The sequence below is a fragment of the Capricornis sumatraensis genome, chromosome 2 (assembly GCF_032405125.1).
Source record: "Capricornis sumatraensis isolate serow.1 chromosome 2, serow.2, whole genome shotgun sequence".
Classification (NCBI taxonomy): Eukaryota; Metazoa; Chordata; class Mammalia; order Artiodactyla; family Bovidae; genus Capricornis; species Capricornis sumatraensis.
Genome location: NC_091070.1, coordinates 103263042 through 103285392, shown reverse-complemented (window position 1 = coordinate 103285392; position 22351 = coordinate 103263042). Strand labels below are relative to the sequence as shown.

General features: G+C 43.5%; 1 protein-coding gene across 1 annotated transcript in view; it reads right to left on the bottom strand.

Annotated features, from left to right (window-relative positions):
* Window positions 1-5552: 5552 nt before the first annotated feature.
* Window positions 5553-22351, bottom strand: part of GPA33 (glycoprotein A33) — a 39312-nt gene continuing 22513 nt past the window's right edge. Inside the window, exons 5-7 of the mRNA XM_068993613.1 lie at window positions 6894-7013; window positions 6082-6214; window positions 5553-5691 (exon numbers count right to left, since the gene is read on the bottom strand). Of these exons, the coding sequence (XP_068849714.1) occupies window positions 5553-5691; window positions 6082-6214; window positions 6894-7013 (392 nt within the window). The remainder of the gene's footprint in view (window positions 5692-6081; window positions 6215-6893; window positions 7014-22351) is intronic.

The window sequence follows — 22351 nt, the reverse complement described above, 5'->3', positions numbered from 1 at the left end:
ATGGGATCTAATTAAAATTAAAAGCTTTTGCACAATGAAGGAAACTATAAGCAAGATGAAAAGACAGCCATCAGAATAAGAGAAAATAATAGCAAATTAAGCAACTGACAAAGAATTAATCTCAAAAATATACAAGCAGCTCCTGCAGCTCAATTCCAGAAAAATAAATGACCTAATCAAAAAATGGGCCAAAGAACTAAACAGACATTTCTCCAAAGAAGACATACAGATGGCTAACAAACACATGAAAAGATGCTCAGCATCACTCATTATCAGAGAAATGCAAATCAAAACCACAATGAGGTACCATCTCACTCCGGTCAGAATGGCTGCTATCAAAAAGTCTACAAGCAATAAATGCTGGAGAAGGTGTGGAGAAAAGGGAACCCTCTTACACTGTTGGTGGGAATGCAAACTAGTATAGCCACTATGGAGAACAGTGTTGAGATTCCTTAAAAAACTGGAAATAGAACTGCCTTATGACCCAGCCATCCCACTGCTGGGCATACACACTGAGGAAACCAGAATTGAAAGAAACATGTGTACCCCAATGTTCATCATAGCACTGTTTATAATAGCCAGGACACGGAAGCAACCTAGATGTCCATCAGCAGACAAATGATAAGAAAGTTGTGGTAGACAGCAAAAGAGACACAGATGTATAGAAGAGTCTTTTGGACTCTGTGGGAGAGGGCGAGGGCTGGATGATTTGGGAGAATGGCATTGAAACATGTATATTGTCATATGTGAAAAGGATCGCCAGTCCAGGTTCAATGCATGAGACAGGGTGCTCGGGGCTGGTGCTCTGGGATGACCCAGAAGGATGAGATGGGGAGCGAGGTGAGAGGAGCTTTCAGTATGGGGAAAACATGCACAGCCATGGCCGATTCATGTCAATGTATGCCAAAACCACTACCATATTGTAAAGTAATTAGCCTCCAGTTAAAACAAATAAATTTATATTTTTAAAAAAAGAAAGTTGTGGTACATGTACACACTTGAATATTGCTCAGCCATTAAAAAGAATACATTTGAATCCATTCTAATGAGGTGGACAAAACTGGAGCCTATTATACAGAGTGAAGTAAGTCAGAAAGAAAAACACCAAAACAGTATACTAATGCATATATATAGAATTTAGAAAATGGTAATGATGACCCTCTATGCAATACAGCATATGAGACACAGATGTATAGAACAGCCTTTTGGACTCTGTGGGAGAGGGTGAGGGTGAGATGATTTGAAAGAATAGCACTGAAACATGTATATTACCATATGTGAAATAGATCGCCAGTGCAGGTTCTATGCATGAGACAGGGTGCTCAGGGCTGGTGCACTGGGATGACCCTGAGGGATGGGATGGGAGGGAGGCAGGAGGGAGGGTCAGGATGGGGAACACATGTACACCCATGGCTGATTCATGTCAATGTATGGCAAAAACCACTACAGTATTGTAATTAGCTTTCAATTACAAAAGTTAAATTTTAAAAATAAATAAATAAAAGCATATAAAGAGAAAAAATATGCCTTAATATTTGAAAGTCCAAGTGAGGATTACTTGAAAAACTGTCTCAAGTGCCTAATGAGTGTCTAGCAAACAATCTTCCCTCAGCCACGGGTCTCTTTTCTTTTTTTCTTCTTTCTTTTTCTTGGTCTCTTTTCTCAAACACAGTAAGGTTATGAACTGTCAGCTGGAAACCCTGAATTGGGAAGGAGGCTGTACTGCTGGGCTAATGGTGACTGTAAGGGAACCGACAATAACCTGATTCTTGTTGAGTTTATGGCTTGAAATAAATACAGCAGGAGAGTAGTCTCATCAATTCATAATGTAATTTAAGACCAAAGTAAAAGAGACCTGAAATGGAGGACAGAAGGCTCAGCACCACCCCCTTTCTCACTTTTGAAACTCCTTTTTTTCCTTCAAGATGCAACCCACAGGTCACCTCCTCTTTGGAGCTTTCCCAATCCCCTCTGGGTGAGTAACTCAGACCCCTATACTGCATTCTCATGACATCTTCACCATCTCACATGACCACCCTCCTGCCTGTCACCTCCATTAGATAGTAGCGCCTCCTGAGTAATGATGTCATAGGGAGCTCTATATCCCCTGCAGCCAGTACTGTGGTTGGCACATTGTTGTTGCTGTTCAGTCATTCAGTCATGTCCAGCTCTTTGCAACCCCATGGACTGCAGCATGCCTGGTTTCCCTGTCCTTCACCATCTCCTAGAGCCTGCTCAAACTCATGTCCATTGAGTCGGTGATTCCATCCAACCATCTCATCCTCTGGGTTCCCTTCTCCTCCTGCCTTCGATCTTTCCCAGCATTAGGGTCTTTTCTAACGAGTCAGTTCTTTGCATCAGGTGGCCAAACTATGGGAGCTTTAGCTTCATAGCATTAGTTCTACCAATGAATATTCAGGACTGATTCCCTTTAGGATTGACTGGTTTGATCTTGTAGTTCAAGGGACTCTCAAGAGTCTTCTTCAACATGACAATTTGAAAGCATCAATTCTTCAGCACTCAGCCTTCTTTATGGTCCAACTCACATCCATACATGACTACTGGAGAAACCATAGCTTTGACTAGACAAACCTTTGTTGGCAAAGTAATGTCTCTGCTTTTTAATATGCTGTCTAGGTTGGTCATAGCTTTTCTTCCAAGGAGGAAGCATCTTTTAATTTCATGGCTGCATGTGAATGTCATGTAATTTCACTGCAGTCACCATCTGAAGTGATTTTGGAGCCCAAGAAAATAAAGTCTGTCACTTTTTCTGCTGTTTCCTCATCTATTTGACATGAAGTGATGGGACTGGATGCCATGATCTTAATTTTTGAATGTTGAGTTTTAGGCCAGATTTTTCACTCCTATTTCACCTTCATCAAGAGTCTTTTTAGTTCTTTGCTTTCTGCCATAAGGGTGAGGTCATCTGCATATCTGAGGTTTGATATTTCTCCTGGCAATCTTGATTCCAGCTTGTGCTTCATCCAGCCTGGCATTTCACATGATGTACTCTGCATATAAGTTAAATAAGCAGGGCGACAATATACAGCCATGAAGTACACCTTTCCCAATTTGGAACCAGTCTGTTGTGCCATGTCTGGTTCTAATGTTGCTTCTTGACCTGCACACAGGTTTCTCAATATGACACATTGTAAGAGCTCACAAAATATTTATTGCTGAAGGAATGTGGTGGGTTCCAACCTCCCTCATTTTCTTACCCAAGCCTGGAGCTAAGGTGGATGAACTTTCGGAGCCCTTCCAGGGGCAGAGAGGTCAGCGAGGTCAGGGCTGGGGGAGGTGGCCACCTCCTTTCCACCACTTTCAAGATCATGTGTGTAAAACCTTGCACCAGGAGGGCTGGGAGACACCCAAAGTATCTAGAAGACAAGGAAATGGCCTTGAAAGGACACGGTGACCAAAAAAATTATTCATTCAACAAAAATGTATCAAGTTTTGTGTCAATATGTGGCCATGAGTAAGATCCGTTCCTATTCTCACAAATCTCACAGGCCTAGGCAGACACAGAACGTGGTAATGACAGTACCATGGGACAGGTGCAAGACAGGAGTACATAGGTCAAGAGGACTCTGAATGTGTGGTGGGAGAGGGTGACAGAGCTGAGTGCTTGGGGAGGAGGAAGAGTCACCAGATCTCTGACAGTTGGAGTGGGGGTTGGGGGTCTGCTTTCTTCCCTCTCTCAGGAGGGGTGCTCTTGGGGTATATCTGGCCAGAGCCTCTCCACCATCTTCCTTAGAGTGCATGCACCAATTCCCAGGTCTGTGTGTTCTTTCTGATGTTGCAGGTGCCTGGAATATTCTATAATCAGCGGGGCTCTGTCCTGTCCCCAGAAACCATTGCCTGATCCTACGATGGCTACAAGAAATGGAACCCGCAGGATCTGACCCAGTTCTCTCCTTGCTTGACTCCCTCACCTCACCTCACCTCTCCCAGAAAGCCCAAGAGAGGCCCACAGTAGGCTGACACATGACAACAAAAGACATAATCTCTACCTTGATGTGAATAAAGCCCAGTTTAAAAAAGAAATAAGAATTTCCACCAACAATTTTATTATTACTGACAGCATTTTGAATGAACTAAAGAATTTAACAAAACATATAAAAATATATTTTTAAAAATCACAGATGGACAACAGATTTACAGATTTGCTTTCCTAATTATTCAGAAAAAAAAAAATGAAATGACAATGTTTATTACTGGCAAATTGCATTTGAGTGAGACTAGCCACTGGATCACAAGACCTAAGCAGCAGGACACTGCCAATCTCCTGGGAACAGAAGAAGTAATTGACCAACAGGTGAGAGGCTGTGGGAGGGGCAACTAGACAGCCGGCCAGCAAAGCAGATCTGGCAGTCCAGACAAGACAGGAACAGGCCAGGCAGGGCAGGGGTTAGGTATCAAGAAGCAGAGATGGGCATGTCAGTTACTCTGGCCTTGAGAAGAATCACTGTGACCACAGGGCCAGCTGCAAACCGACTCCAGTGTATGAACTCACATGAGTATGTGTTCATTTAAATCATCTCTTCCTTCATTCATGAAATTAGCAAGTGGGTTTAGGTGGAAGTCATCTTTGTGTCTCGGGGACCAGAGAGGGGAAGGCCCAATCTACAAAAGCAGTTTCCTAAATTTAGGTGGACTGAGCCTGCTGGAAGGGCTGTAGACTGTGAGGGCTCCAGGAAAAGCAGGGGGTTGAGGCCCAGGCCTTGCTCCAGGAGTTCACACTATACACAGAGGGAGAGACCCTCAGATAACTGTGCCCTGTGGCCTGTGATGGGTGTGGGACAAAGTAACAAGATTGTCCCCATCTGTGTGTGAGATTAGGATGGGGTTATAGAGTTAGAGTTCACTTGCATTTGAGACGGGCCTGGAGGGCCAGGTAGGATTTGACAGGCAGAGATGGGAGTTTCATGGGCATTCCCAGCCAAAAGGAGAAAGCAAAACCCCATAAGGGCATGTGCAGTGGGAGCTGGGGCGGCCCTTGCAGGGAGCATCTGGAATATTCAGAAAAGTTGTGGGAGATGCAACTGGAGAGGGAGCTTGAGGCCAGGCCAACATGGGTCCAAAGCAAGGAGTTCACACCAAAGTTGGATAAATAAAGCCCTTATGTACTCATTTATTCTTTCACTCATGCAACAAAAATGCATTGCATGCAAAACCTCTGCCAGGTGCTGTTCCCCTGGGTGCTGGGCACACAGTGGGGAGGGCAACTTCTGCCATCCTGAGGCTAGTATCACCTCTGGGGAGCAGGAGTGCCATGGGGAAGTGGAGGCTGCTGCCTAGTCCAAGGTGAAGGGCCCTGAGGGTAATAGGAGGGTCATTTCAAAGGGGAGGGCGCTTGGCAGGGTCAGTCAAAAGTGACATCCCCTTGGCTAGGTCAAGCCAAGTCCTCCAGCAGCCAACATGGGGAATGAAGCATCCCTCAATAACTGGGACAAAGAGTCAGAAAAGTAGGGTTTGGAAAGGAGGGGAGAGGCCAGCAGGCAGGGGGATGACCCCTAATCCTCCCACTGGCCCCAGCCTGCAGCAGGCCCGGATCATCGGCCAGCCTGGTCAGGGCTCTCGCGGCCGGTGTCCCTCTGGTCTTCATGCCGGTAGTCATCCTCGCCCTCCTCTTCCTGTCTTCTGGAAAGCTCTGTCAGCTGCTCTGGTGGCTTCCGGTAGGCCGCCCGATTCCTGCAGGCATTGAGGACAGAGGGGAAGAGTTCACACTCACCCACTCAGGACTGAGGGAGCCGGGTCTAGTGCTTCCTATGAGGAGAAAGCAGCCTATGACAGAGGCTTGCCCCTACACCCGGCCCTGGACACCCACAGGAAACTCTACCCTGGGATTAGAGACTGCAGAACCACGGGCTCTGGAGTCATGTCCCAGATAGCAGTGCCACTTTAGGGTTTGGGTGAATCATTTACTCTTTTCTCAACTATAAAATGGGATGGATAAAAGCTGTTTTTATTGTTAACAGCTGCCCCCTGAGGTGTTATGAGAGGAAGAGGCTGTGTGAGGAGCTGGGGCACACCTCCCTAATCTGCTTAGACCCTTGCCCATAGGCTGTCCCCGACACTCACGGCCGTGCGACCTCGGCGTCCTCAGCCTTGCTGGTGTCCCGGCAGCAGCAGCAGTACAGGGTGAGGCCGATGATGACGAGAGCCGCAGCCACGCCCCCAGCGACGCCCGCATACAGAGCCACGTTCATGGAGGCTGGGAGAGACAGAGCCGCAAGCCCTGTGAGCCCTAACCACGGTTCCCATCTCGAGCCCATAACACAAGTCAAGATGCAGAGAGCATGCCAGGGGTGAGGGGCCACAACAGCCAGTGCCCCAGCTGTGAGAGCTGGCCCCTCCCAGGCTCTGAGCGGTGCCTGTCTTCCCAGCCCGAGGGGCAGCGCCGCCAGCTTCTGGGGGCACTCCATGGAAGGCACAGCCTCGTGGGAATGGAACCAGACAAGGCGGGAGGATGCTTCTCAGGATGGAGGTGCAAAAAAGGCCAGATGGCCAACAGATCTGAGCTACTCAGGCTCCAAAAAAAGCCCTCAGGTGTCATGCCAGCTCCTACTCTAGCTCATTTCCAAGCTTCTCAGGGTGTCCCTCCCCAAGTGATGGGGTCCAGGCTCTGTGGAAGCCAGATCTGGGCACGTAGGACTAAGGTCTCCAGAAGCCAGTCTTAGGTGTTATTTCCAAACAACAAAGGGAACCGGGCTAGCCTCCAGATGAGAGAAACCTGGGACAGGAGCATCAGGGCATCGCCTCAGTCACCTGCCAACGGGAGACCCCAAGAGGCTGCCTGGCTCACCTCCCAGTCAGCTGACTCTTTGGACCCCCAGCCGGTCATCTTCTGGCCTTCACCCTCCCACTCTCCCTCCACCCCAAACTGCTCTTACGAGATCTGACAGCCACAGTGATGTTGCAGGACTCGGTCCCCACCTCATTGCTGGAGATGCAGATGTAGTAACCCGACATTTCTGTGGAGATGTTTTTCAGAGAGAAGGTCTGTCCTGTGACTGGGAAGGAAGAAGAGTCAGGCTGAGGAGACAGTCCACCATAGTAGAATAGAAACAGCTAGGAAGGAGTGTGGACTCCTGAACTCCAATGTAGATAAAAGCATTGCCACTGAGCATGTCTGAGCCTCATCTGGAATGTGGAGAAACCATCCCCCTCTAGGGCTGCGGGATGATTAAACCAGGCGGACTGCACAATTGTGAAGCGCTTAGAATTCAGGCAGGAACCGTGTGTTTGAAGCCACATTAATTTTGTGACTTTGGGCAAGGAACTTAGCTTCATTAAATCTGTTTATTTACAAATAAAATAATAATAGTGCCTTCACAATAGGGTAATTGTGAACATGAAATAAAGTACTAATGAATATAAGCCCACAACCAAATGCCTGATGTAAATGCCTAGGAAACATAATATGCATTATATATTACATAGAAATGTTTTATAATTAGATGACATGATTATAACCATTTTTATGATCTTCACAAACAGAATTCCGCAGCTTAGACTCATGTGAAAGCAGGCTTTAGAACCTCAAGGACTCTGACTTCTGTATTTCTCTACCCTGAGTGGTGTGTGTGTGAGTGTATGTGGTATTTGTATGTTGTGTATGTATGTGTATGTGTGGTGGGGTGGGGAGGAGGCAGGCAGTCAGTCTAGACTCTTCATCTTTCTTTTCCACCATTTAAGTAAGCCATTTAACTTCTGTGAGCTGTAGTTACCTCATCTGGAAGTGGGAGGGAAAGCATCTGATCCTCCCAAATTCAGGGCAATGGTCTAGATGTCCTCATGAGATGTTCTACTAAATCTATGATCCTACAAATGTCTTCACCTTGAAAGGGAGAGCTAAAGCATAAAACATAAATGTTTAGACAAATTTATATATCCCATCCTCAATGATGGGCTTTCCTGGTGGTGCTAGTGGTGAAGAAACCCGCTGCAGCAGACATAACAGATGCGGATTCAGTCCCTGGGTCGGGAAGATCCCCTAGAGGAGAGCACAGCAACCCACTCTGGTATTCTTGCCTGGAGAATTCCATGGACAGAGAAGCCTGGCAGGCTACAGTCCATGAGGTCGCCAACACTTGGACACAACTGAAGCAACTGAGCTCACACATACACATCCTCATTAATGCTGTGTCATAACCACTATTATGAGAGAAGAGTCAGAGACCTTTGTCCTCTAATTTGCTGCAGAGCCAGCCTCCCCTGCTGTCACCAGGTGGGTCACACTCCCTCCGAGGAGATATTCTAAATTGCAAATAGGATCTGAGTGACATTTCAGAGGCAGTCCCTCATCTTCAATAATAAGCCCAAGTTTCTTAATATGGACGTGATTTTACAGATCTGGCCTTGACAATCCAGCTTTCAGTTCAGTTCAGTTCAGTCGCTCAGTCATGTCTAACGCTTTGTGACCCCATGGACTGCAGCACGCCAGGCCTCCCTGTCCATCACCAACTCCTGGAGTTTACTCATACTCATGTCCATTGAGTCAATGATGCAATCCAACCATCTCATCCTCTGTTGTCCGCTTCTCCTCCTGCCTTCAACCTTTCTGAGCATCAGAGTCTTTTAAATGAGTCAGCTCTTCACATCAGGTGGCCAAAGTATTGGGGTTTCAGCTTCAACATCAGTCCTTCCAATGAACACCCAGGATTGATCTCCTTTAGGAGGGACTGGTTGGATCTCCTTGCAGTCCAAGGGACTCTCAAAGAGTCTTCTCCAACACCGCAGTTCAAAAGCATCAATTCTTCAGCACTCAGTTTTCTTTAGAGTCTAACTCTCACATCCATACATGACCACTGGAAAAAACATAGCCTTGACTAGATGGACCTTTGTTGACAAAGAAATGTCTCTGCTTTTTAATATGCTGTCTAGATTGGTCATAAATTTCCTTTCAAGGAGTAAGCATCTTTTAATATCATGGCTGCAATCACCATCTGCAGCAATTTTGGAGCCCAGAAAAATAAAGTCAGCCACTGTTTCCAGTTTCCCCATCTATTTGCCATGAAGTGATGGGACCCGATCCTGTGATCTTAGTTTTCTGAATGTTGAGCTTTAAGCCAACTTTTTCACTCTCCTCTTTCACTTTCATCAAGAGGCTCTTTAGTTCTTCTTTGCTTTCTGTCATAAGGGTGGTGTCATCTGCATATCTGAGGTTATTGATATTTCTCCTGGCAATCTTGATTCCAGCTTGCGCTTCATCCAGCAAAGCATGTCTCATGATGTACTCTGCATATAAGTTAAATAGGCAACGTGACAATGTACAGCCTTGACATATTCCTTTTCCTATTTGGAACCAGTCTGTTGTTCCATGTCCAGTTCTAACCGTTGCTTCCTGACCTGCATACAGATTTCTCAAGAGGCAGGTCAGGTGGTCTGGTATTCCCATCTCTTTCAGAATTTTCCACAGTTTATTCTGATCCACACAGTCAAAGGCTTTGGCATAGTCAATAAAGCAGATGTTTTTCTGGAACTCTCTTGCTTTTTCCATGATCCAGCAGATGTTGGCAATTTGATCTCTGGTTCCTCTGCCTTTTCTAAAACCCACTTGAACATCTGGAATTTCATGGTTCACATATTGTTGAAGCCTGTCTTGGAGAATTTTGAACATTACTTTACTAGCGTATGAAATGAATGCAATTGTGTGGTAGTTTGCACATTCTTTGGCATTGCTTTTCTTTGGGATTCAAATGAAAACAGACCTTTTCCAGTCCTGTGGCCACTGCTGAGTTTTCCAAATTTGCTGGCATATTGAGTGCAGCACTTTCACAGCATCATCTTTCAGGATTTGAAATAGCTCTACTGGAATTCCATCACCTCCACTAGCTTTGTTCATAGTGATGCTTCCTAAAGCCCACTTGACTTCACATTCCAGGATGTCTGGCTCTAGGTGAGTGATCACACAATTGTGGTTATCTAGGTCATGAAGATCTTTTTTGTACAGTTCTTCTGTGTATTCTTGCCACCTCTTCTTAATGTCTTCTGCTTCTGTTAGATCCATACCATTTCTGTCCTTTATTGTGCCCATCTTTGCATGAACTGTTCTCTTGGTATATCTAATTTTCTTGAAGAGAGCACTAGTCTTTCCCATTCTATTGTTTTCCTCTGTTTCTTTGCACTGATCACTGAGGAAGGCTTTCTTATCTCTCCTTGCTATTCTTTGGAACTCTGCATTCAAATCAGTATATCTTTCCTTTTCTCCTTTGCTTTTGGCTTCTCTTCTTTTCACAGCTATTTGTAAGACCCCCTCCATCAGCCATTTTGCTTTTTTGCATTTCTTTTTCTTGGGGATGGTCTTGATCCCTGACTCCTGTACAAAGTCACAAACCTCTATTCATAGTAATCCAGCTTTACCTCTTACTAGTTCCCCTGGTGGCCAATCCATTCCCTGTCCAGCTCTACTCTGTTGCAAGATTGTATCTCAGTGTGAATTTTTCTTGTCTGAATGTGCTACTCACTATACTTCCTCAAATATGATGTCCTCTGATTTTTCCAACAATCTTGTATTGTGGATGGAAGAAATACTTCAATCTCCAGTGCCCTAGAGGTAACTGGAGGGTTGGAGAAGTTACGTGACTTCCCCAAGGTCACAAAAATAAGAAATGACAAAACAGTAACAAAAATTCATTTTTAGATCTAGAATTCCCAAAAACAGTTGACAACAATTTTCTTTAACAAAATAGAGATAAGGGAACAGAGAGGGTGATAAGGAGAAAAACCATGCCAGGACCTTCCAGATCATAGATGAAGAAGAAGCACAGTTCATGAGTAATTGCCCCATTGTGGTCTCAGAAAGCACTCCATGGAAGAGAACATGAATCTTGGTGTTCTGGACAGTGCCACTTGCAGGAATGGCTGCAGGAACAGGCTGTGTGGTTCTAAAGGCTAGCATCATATAGAAATGCATCATTTATTTTCAAAATGAGGCCTCTCTGACCAAGAAACTTTGTGAACAAGATTCCTCATTTGATGGGGTGACCAACAAACCAATCTTAGACTGCTGTGCCTGTGGAAATACCTAGTACAGACACATATTTCATGTGAATTTGTCTGAGAAGACACACCCAAAGGATTACCCACATATTCACATCTATGGTTATTAAAGAATTTTTGGCTTCTGGTTGGAGACAGAATGACAGAGTAGAAGGACTTGAGCTCAGCTCCTTCCATAAAAATACCAAAATCATATCTAACTGCTGAAACAACCCCTGACCAAAAAGACTGGAACCCATCAAAAAAGATACTCTATATCCAAAGACAAAGAGGAAGCCACAATAAGATGGTAGGAAGGGCACATTCACAATATGCCCAATCAAATCCTATACCCACCAGGTGGGCAACCCACAAGCTAGTAAATAATTACATCACAGAGGTTCTCTCACAGAAGTGAGAATTCTGAGCCTCACATCAGGCTGCCCAGCCTGGGGTTCTGGCCTTGAGTGAGGGACTCCTCAGAACATTTGGTTTTGAAGGCCAGTAGGGCTTGATCACAGAAACTCCACAGAACTGTGGCAATCAGAAACTCAACTCTGTTGAGTTGGAGGGTGCACACAAGGTTTTATGTGCACTGGGGCATAGGGAAAAAGCAGTGACCTCACAGGAGCCTGGGCCAGCAGTATTTGCTGGTTTTGTAGAGGCTCCAGGGAAGGGAGGGGGTGGCTGTGGCCACTGTGGAGACAAAAACACTGGAGGAAAAGATATCGGGGTGCACTCTATCATGTGGGCTCTCCTGGAGGCTGCCATTTTGACTTGGCCCCACCCAAGAGCTCCAGTGCTGGGATGCCTCAGGCCAAGCAACAAACAAGACTGGAACACAGCCCCATCCATCAGCAGAGAGGCTGCCTAAAGTCTTCCTGACCCCACTGCTGCTGCTGCTAAGTCGCTTCAGTTGTGTGACCCCATAGACGGCAGCCCACCAGGCTCCGTCATCTCTGGGATTCTCCAGGCAAGAACACTGGAGTGGGTTGCCATTTCTTTCAAACACAGCTCTTGACATGGTTCTGCCCACCAGAGGGGTAAGACCCAGCTCTACCCACCAATGGGCAGGCACCAGTCCCTCCCACCAGGAAGCCTGCATAAGCCTCTAGAAGAGCCTCACAAATAAGGGAGCAGACACCAGAAGACCTGCAGCTTGTGAAATGGAGATCAGAAAGTTAGACAAAATGTGATGACCAGAAGCATATGTTCCAGATGAAGAAACAAGATAAAACCCCTTAAGAAGATTAAGTGCAGTGGTGATAGGAAATCTACCCCCAAAAGAATCCAAAATAATGATAGTAAAGATGACCCAAGACCTCAGAAAAAGAATGAAAGCACAGATGGGGAAGATACAAAAATGGTAAACAAAGAGCTAAAAGATATGAAGAACGAACAGCTGAACAATATAGTAACTGAAATGAAAAATGAACTAGAAGGAATCAGTAGTATAAGTGAGGCAGAATAACAGGTAAGGGAGCTGGAAGACAGAATGCTGAAAGTCACTATGGCCAACCACAATAAAGAAAAAGAATGAGAAGAAATGAGGACTTATGGGATGACATTAAACACACCAACATTCACATTATAGGGGTCCTAGGAGGAAAAGAGAGAGAGAAAGACCCTGAGAAAATACTGGAAGAGACAAAAGCTGCAAACCTCCCTAACATGGGAAAGGAAACCTGCCCCAAGTCCAGGAAGTACACAGAGTCCTATATAGGATAAACTCAATGAAGAACATGTCAAGAACACATAGTAACCAAATTGACAAAATAAAGACAAAGAAAAAGTGTTAAAAGCAACAGGGAAAAGCAAAGACTAACATACAAGGGAATTCCCATAAGGTTATCAGCTGATTTTTCAAGAGAAACTCAGCATGCCAGAAGAGAGTGGCACAATATAAAGTGATAAAAGGGAAAAGCCAGGACTTGCTTGGCAGTCCAGTATTTAAGACTCCATGCTCCAAATACAGGGCCATGGGCTTGATCCCTGGTCAGGGAACTAAGATCCTGCATGCTGCATGGTGTGGCTAAAAGAAAAAGAGGGGAGGGGGAGCAAACCTACACCCAAGAATACTCTACCCAGTAAGGCTCTTGTTCAGAATCAATGGAGAAATCGAAAGTTCTACAGACCAGCAAAAGCTAAGACAATTCAGTACAACCAAACCAGCTCTACAACAAATCCTAAAGGAACTTCTCTAGGTGGAAGAGAAAAAGGCACAAGAAAATTACAAATGGGAAAGCTTATCAGTAAAGGCAAATAAACAGAAAAAGGTAGGAAATCATCCACACATAAATATGATATAGAAACCAGCAATCATGAGAAGAGGAGAGAACAAGTGCAGCATATGGAATATACATTTGAAATCAGAAGACCAGAACTCAAAACAATCTTGCACATATATAGACTGTTATTTCAAAACCTCATGCTAACTGCAAACCAAAAATAAACAATAGATACACATACAAAAAAGAAAAGGGAATCCAAACATAACACTAAAGTTTGTCATAAAATCACAAGAAAACAGAAGAGAAAGGAAGAAGAAAAGTCTACAAAACAAACCGAAAACAATTAACAAAATGGGAATAAGAAAATACATATCAATAATTACCTTAAATGTAAATAGATTAAATGTTTCAACCAAGGGATATAGACTGACTGAATGGATACAAAAGCAAGACTCATATATACACTGTCTAGAAGAAACCCACTTCAGATCCAGATTGAAAGTGAAGGTATGAAAAAGGGTATTCCACGAAAACGGAAATCAAAATCTGAAGTAGCATGACTGTATCAGACAAAATAGACTTTAAAATAAAGGCTGTTATAAGAAGGACAAAGAAGGACATTATGCGATGATCAAAGGATTAATCCAAGAAGATATAACAATTATAACTATATATGAACCCAACATAGAATCACCTCAATATATAAAACAAATGATAACTGACATAAAAGGAGAAATCGACAGCAACACAATAATAGTGGGAACTTTAACATCCCCACTTACATCACTGGACAGATCATACGACAGAAAATCAATAAGGATGGATTTCCTTGGTGGTCCAATGGTTAAGACTCCACACTTCCAATGCAGGGGGCACAGGTTTGGTCCCTGGTCAGGAAACTAAGATCCCACACGCCATGTGATGTAGCCAAAAGGATTTTTTTTTTTAAGAAAATTAATAAGGAAACACAGACATTAAATGAAACATTAAACCAGATAGACTTAATTGATATTTATAGAGTATTCCATCCAAAAGCAGCAGAATATACATTCTTCTCAAGTACACATTCCTCAGGATAAGTCACATGCTGGGCCACAAAGCAAGTCTTGGTAAATTTAAGAAAACTGAAAATATATCAAGCGTCTTTTCTGACCACAATGCTAAAATATTAGAAATCAGCTACAAGGAAAAAAAAAAAACTGAAAAACACACACACGGAGGCTAAACAATATGCTACTAAACAACAAATGAATCATTGAAGAAACCAAAGAAAAAAAATTTACATACCTATAGAGGAAAATGAAAATGTAAAAATAATGATTCAAAACCTATGGGATGCAACAGAAGTAGTTCTAAGAGGGAAGTTTATAGCAATACAATCCTACCTCAGAAAACAAGAAAAATCTCAAATAAACAACCTAACCTTACACCTAAAACAGCTAGAGAAAGAAGATCAGACAAAACCCAAAGTTATCAGCAGGAAAGACATCATAAAGGTCAGAGAAGAGAGAAATGAAACAGAGACAAAGAAAACAATAGAAAATATCAGTGAAACTAAAAGCTGGTTCTTCAGGAAGATACACAAAATGGATAAATGTTGAGCCAGATCCATCGAGAAAAAAAGGGAGAGGACTCAATACACATGGAAATGACAGAGGAAGAGTTACAATGGACACCACGGAAGTAGAAAGGATCACAAGAAACTACTACAAGCAATCATACACCAACAGAACGGACAGCCTGGAAGAAACGGTCAAATGTCAGAGAGGTATAGTCTCCCAAGACCGAACTGAGAAGGATACAGAATACGAACTAATCACAAGTACTGAGACTGAAACTGTGATTTAAAACCTCCCAACTAATAAAAATCCAGAACCAGATGGCTCCATAGGCTACTCTATTTAACATTTAGAGAAGAGTTAACCAGAGTTCCAGTTGTGCAATCCATTAGTATTTGGTACTTATATATAGAAAAGACTTAACACCTATCCTTCTGAAACTCTTGTAAAAATTACAGAGGAAGGAACACTCTCAAACTCCTTCTTTGAAGCCATCATCACCCTGATATCAAAACCAGACAAGAATACTACAAAAAAGAAAATTCCAGGCCAATATCACTGATGAATATAGATGCAAAAATCCTCAACAAAATACTACTCAAACAAATCCAACAATACGTTAAAAGGATCATATACCATGATCCAGTGGGGTTTATCCCATGGATGCAGGGTGGCTTTTTCAATACCTGCAAATTAATCAAGTTAATGTGATATAATGCGCTAACAAATTGAAGAATAAAAAACATATGATCATCTCAATAGATGCAGAAAAGAAAAGATAGAAAGCTTTTGACAAAATTCAACACCTATTTATGATTAAAAAGAACTTCAGAAAGTAGGATAGATGGAAACTACCTCAACATAATAAACGCCATGTATGACAAACCCACAGCTAACATTATACTCAGTGATGAAAAAGCTGAAAGCATTTCCCTTAAGATCAGAAATAAGACAAGGATGTCCTTTGTTCAACATAGTTTTGGAAGTCCTAGTCACAGCAATCAGAGAAGAAAAACAAAGGAATCCAAATTGGAAAAGAAGTGAGACCAGAAAATAACCAGATCGCATCAAAGAATTGGGTAAATTTGCCAGATACAAAATTAATACACAGAAATACACTTCTATGCACTAACAATGAAAGATCAGAAAGAGAAATTAAGGAAACAATTCCATTTACCGTCACATCAAAAAGCATAAAATACTTAGGAAAAATCTACCTAAGGAGACAAAAAACCTGTACTCTGAAAACTATGAGACATTGATGAAAGATATCAAAGATGACACAGATGGAAAGATATATCCTGTTCCTGGATTGGAGAAATCAATACTATCAAAATGACTATGCTATCCAAGCCAATGGCTTTTTTTTTTTTTTTTTTGCTGAATTAAAACAAAAAAATTTTAAATTTGTATGGAAACAAAAGATTTATAATACCAAAAGAAATCTTGAGGGGAAAAAAAATGCAGAGGTGGAGGAGTCAGGCTCCCTGACTTCAGACTATACAACAAAGTTACAGTAATCAGATCAGTATGCTTCTGGCACAAAAACAGAAATATAAGTCAATGGAAAAGAAGAGAAAGCCCAGAAATAAACCTACACATGTTTGACCAATTAATCTACAACAAAGGAGCCAAGAATAATATCAGTACAATGGATAAAAGACGATTTCTTCAATAAGCAGTGCTGGGGTAACCGGACAGCTGCATGTGAAGAATGAAATCAGAACATTCTCTAACACCACACACTGGGCTTCCCTGGTGGCTCAGTGGTAAAGAATCCGCCTGCAATGCAGGAGGCACAGGAGATGCAGGTTTGATCCCTGCGTCAGGAAGATCCCCTGGAGAAGGGCATGGCAACCCACTCCAGTATTCTTGCCTGGAGAATCCCAAGGACAGAAGAGCCTGGTGGGCTACAGTCCACAGGGTCGCAAAGAGTTGGACACGACTGAAGTGACTTAGCATGCACGCACTAACACCACACCCAAAAACAAACTTAAAGTGGATGAAAGATCTCAATGTAAGACCAGGCAGTATACAACTTTTAGAGAAAAACATAGGCAGAACACTCAGTGACCTAAATCGTAACAATTTTTGGAGCCACCTCATAGAGTAATAAAAAAAATAAAATAAAAAATGGGACCTAATTAAACTTAAAAACCTTTGCACAGCAAAGGAGATCATAAACAAAATGAAAAAACAGCACACAGGATGGGAGAAAATATTTGCAGACAACGTGACCAACAAGGGATTAATTGCTAAAATATATAAACAGCTCATGTAGCTCAATATTAAAATGCCAGACAATCCAATAAAAAAACGTGCAGAAAATCTAAATAGACATTTCTCTAAAGAAGACATACAGATGGCCAAAAAGCACATCATTAACCCAAGGACACTCAACATCAGTAAGTGTTAGAGAAAAAGGTTTCACCTCACCTGGCCAGAATGGTCATCATCAATAATCCTACAAACAACAAACGCCAGAGAGGGTGTGGAAAAAAGGGAACCCTCCTACACTATTGGTGGGAGTGTAAATTGGTACAGCCACTACGGAGAACAGTACAGAATACTGTTCAAGAATAGAGCTACCGTATGACCCAGCAATGGCACTCCTGGGCACACGTCTAGAGGACACCATACTTCGAAAAGATACGTGCACCCCAGTGTTTACTGCACACTATGCACAACAGCCAAGACAAGAAGACAACGTAAATGTTCATCAGCAGATGAATGGATAAAGAAGAAGGGGTACATGCAGACAATACTCAGCCATAAAACAGTGGAATAATGCTGTTTGTGGCAATGCAGATGGATTTAGAGATTATCAGACTAAGTGAAATAAATCACAGAAAGACATCATGTGATTTCACTGATATGTGAAAGAAAGTGAACGTGAAGTCCGACTCTTTGCAACCCCATGGACTGTAGCCTACCAGGCTCCTCCGTCCATGGGATTTTCCAGACAAGAATACTGGAGTGGGTTGCCATTTCCTTCTCCAGGAGATCTTCCCGAGCCAGGGATTGAAACCGGGTGTCCTGCATTGTAGACAGACGCTTTACTGTCTGAGCCACGAGGGAAGTCCACTAATATGTGCAATCTAATAAAATGATACAAGGGTAACTTATTGACAAAACAAAACAGACTCACAGATTTAGAAAACAAACATGGTTAACAAAGAGGAAATGTAGGGGAAGGGATAGATTAGGAGGCGGAGATTAACATAAACACACTACTATATATAAGATAGTCAACAAAAATCTTGTATAGCACACTATAGCACAATAACGTAAATGGGAAAAGAACCTGAAAAAGAATAGATATACGTATATGTATAACTGAATCATTCTGAAACTGACACATTTTAAATCAACTATACTCCAATATAAATAAAATTTTTTTAAAGAAAGAATAAGATATACAGGCAATAGGTGCTCATTATAAAAACTTATATTACATTATGCTCATTACAATACCATGTACATAATATACAAGAATTTATGACATAAAATTATTACTTCGATTTAGTCTAATCGAGAAAATCTTGCTATGCTCATCACATCACTTCAAAACAAGATGAAGAGGGTCCCTATCCTTTGGTGTATGTAAGGGAGAACAGACATAAGGCAGTGGTGATTACAGAGTGGTTAGAGCTCATGATGGGAGCCCTATTATATCTTAATCTCATCTGAAGGGTCTGAGGAGGCCTCTACGAAGAGCAGAGAACAAAATAAAAATCGTTCATAATCTCACCAGCTGGAAGTAATAGCACTTTGATTTGAGATTATTTTCTTCCAATCCTTTCATATATACTTTCTCCAGATTCATCCCCTGAAACTCAGCATGGTAGTCTCTGGTTACTCATTCTCTGTAATATTTCCATCCTAGAATTTCATACCTTGGCAATTTTTCTGGAACACTGTTTACATGTGATATTAACATATGAAAGTAAGAAAGGGTTTATGACCAAAGCAAGTTCAGCATGAGTTAGAGTTTCTGATGTGCTAAAAGCACTGGACACCTCTAACACGGGGTTATGGTATTAATGGCCTTGTTTTCTAAGCCAGTTGGATTTTTATATTTTTAAGAGGAGTCTTGAAGGAACACAAAACCATTCTGAGAAATATCCTATGAACCTGGACATGTTTCAGGGGTGCATGGCCCTTAACAGAGTCCCACTATTTTAGAACAGGAAACTCAGTCTATGTGTTAAATGTGCCCAGCACATTTCAGACAGATCAAGGTGGAAGACCTCAGGCTCTTGCCAGGCTCTTTGCATTTATCAGAGCCCAGCTTGGCACTCCTGGCCCTGTTTAGGGTCGGGAACATGTGGCAGCCTAGGCCAGAGTCGGCACTTTCCTTTCTCAGTCTCTCAAAACAAACAATGGACATGAGGAGCTACTTTCGGATTAACCAGTGCACACACATTGCCACAAGACCTGTTTTGATTCTGATTTGGAGCTCCCAAGCGCCTTTTCCTCTGGAAAGGACCCTATCGTTCTTGAAATCTGGCCAAAATGAATGTTTCTTCTGCAATGACACCTCGTGGTCAAGAAGGGGAACACATAGGACAGAAGGGTTTCCACATTCCCTCTGCGGCAGCTAGGGAGAGGTTTCCCTCCAGAGCAGCCCAGGTCAGTAAGAGACACTGATGTCAAACTGACAAGGTTTAACTTTTCTGCCTGCTACCCCAGCATCTCCCTGATCCCGTGCTTTGTCAACAAGCTCAAACTGCCTTCATGATCTTCCCTGGCTGCTGGGAGCAACGTCCATGCCGCCCTTCAGAACGTACGTGGGAGTAAGTGCTCAGGGTGCCCAATCATGTCCAACTCTGGGACTCCATGGACTGTAACCCACCCGCCTCCTCTGTCCATGGGCTTCTCCAGGCAAGAACACTGGAGTGGGTCGCCATTTCCGCCTCCAGGGATCTTCCCGACCCAGGGATCGAACCCGGATCTCCTGCGTCTCTTGCATCGCAGGTGGGTTCCTTTCCCACCTGGGAAGCCCACCCTTCAGAACATCCTCCCCTGAAGTGCTCCCACCCCTAGAATTACTTCTCCCGCCTTCCTTGCTACCCAGATTCCTACTCCTTCAGTGCATGAAACTCAGCTGACTGACAGGGTTCACAAGGATGTTCAGAGGTATCACACACGTGATCGCCTCTTACCCTCTCCAGTCTTTGGGGAAGGCTGTATGACGACCATCCCAATCTTGCAGCTGAAGATACTAAGGGTCTGAGAGGCCACGGGTGACAGAAGAAGCTAGACTCAAACCTTCCTTTGTTGATTCCAGATTCCCTGTCCTTTTACTGCTGACTTACTCCCACTGATCTAAGTTAAAGGAAATAATCTCCAATGTTGAGAATTCTCTCTTTAGATGTAGGAGGGTTGAGGAACTCTGCTCCCCAGATTGCCCACTATGGGTTGTTTTAAAATATTTTAAAAGTCAGAAATGGGTTTCAACTGACCCACAGAAGATGACACGATAGACTCCCTAGGGCTCCATGAGGCAAGGCAGAGCCGAAGTCTTTAAGAACAACACCCAACCCGCACCACCCTCCAGATGCTTTTTTTGGTCACTGTCAAATCCCAATTCTGACTCCGAGTAATTCTTAACTAGAGGCAGAATAAATCTTTTCCAAAGTAACTAAGCGATCTCCATTTAACCTCTTTTATGGCCCTCATGTTTTGGATCATTGGAAAACTGAGCTTTGGCTTCTAACAAGCAGAGAAATCTTTCCTGATGGAGCAGGAGAGCTGTGAGTAGGGTCCCCACATCCTCCAGGGCAGAGGCCAGCCTCCCTAGTCCAATGCGCAGGCCCTATATCATCTCTCATCTCAGCTTCTCTTCAGTGGTACCTCCCACCCTTCCTGCATGCACAGTTCCAAAGCTTTCTCCATGCTTGGCCTACTCATTCTTAAGGAAGCAGCTCAGATAACAGCTGATCATTCTACCAGACACTTGCTCTCAGTACTTCATATGTACTTTTATTTAAAGTTCACAATAGGACTTCCCTAACTCCACACTCCCAATGCAAGGGGCAAGGGTTCGATCCCTGGTTGAGGAACTAAGATCTCACATGCTGCAAAGAGAAGCCAAAAAAAATCTTCACAATATCCCTATGAAATAAATACTAATTTTATGCCCATTTTACAGATGTACAAATGAAGGCACAGAGAGACTAACTTGCCAAGATCACACAGCTAACAAGCCAGGACTCAAGCCCATGCATGCTCCTAACCACCATGCTCTCCTGCCTGTTCAAGTGCCCCCTCCTTGAAGAAACCTCTTTTGGCCCCTCTGGGTTCTAGCACCACTGGATACAAACTACGGCAGCATTTCCCATCTTGTTACCCTCTGCTAGCTTCACTGACAGGTAGGTCAGTGGTAAAGAATCTGCCTGCCAATGCAGGAGATGTAAGAGACACAGGTTTGGTCCCTGGATCAGGAAGATCCCCTGGAGAAGGAAATGGCAGCCCACTCCAGTATTCTTGCCTAGAAGATTCCATAGACAGAGGAGTCTGGCAGGCTAGAGTTCATGGGGTCACAAAGAATCAGCTGAGTGACTGAGCATGTTGTACTCATGCAGCCCTCTGCTGTACACACTCTGCTGGAAGGCCGGATCAACTAGTGTCTGTGGCTGACCTGTGACCATTTATGGAGTCCCTGCGCTGTTCACAGCCCAGAGACGGGAGGCCATACAGCCAGAGGAGAGCTGCCAACCAGTTTTGACACACTCAGTAAAAACTTGCCAGCTAGCAATATGTAATCAAATCCAGAAGTTTGTTGAAATCCATAACACATCTTCTATTTTACGTTCAATAGAGTGGGTTCTACTAATTCTTTTTTTTTTTTTTAACTTTTCAGAAGTTGTTGTTTTACCCCCAGACAAATGAATGGTATAGAGAGCTTAAGTCCTCTTTGGCGGGGGCCCCTGTCTGCGCCCTCACGTGGTGGGACCCGCTCTCCCGTCTCATCTCCTCAGACCTTTTGTCTATACCCACTGATCCACCACTCGCTTCCTTTCCACCCACACTGGATAGAAAGTCTTCCCAGAAGTTAATCCAATGGGACTTTCCAGACCTTGTCTTTCTTGATCTTCAGGAGTGGTGGGTGCAGCTGGCTAAGCAGCTGGTGGAAACAGGGCCCAGGGATTCCACTGGGGTTTTCCCACATTGGTTGACTCCAAGGTAATGCAGCGGGATGTTTATACAGCTCCTTTTTTCTTTCCAGTTTGTTTCCTGATTGAAAGGTCAAATACCAAACTGCCTGGTACAAAACCAGTCTCCTGGCAACCACAACAGAACCTACCATTTCCTTCCTGAGAATGTGGGAACCTCATGGCAGACCCAGTTGTGTAGTGGGTGGGACCATATAATAGGGTTGAGTTTGGGGTGGGAACCAGGGCAATCTGAGATGTATCTGCCTAGATAAGGGATGGAAATAGAAACTTCTCTGTCCTTAAGTGGAGCCACAGAGTTAGACTTGAGGACTCAATGTATACCTTAAGACATAATCATAGTCAAAATTAAACTCCCACCAGTGCTTGTGCAGCACTGGTTACTGATACATGCTTACTC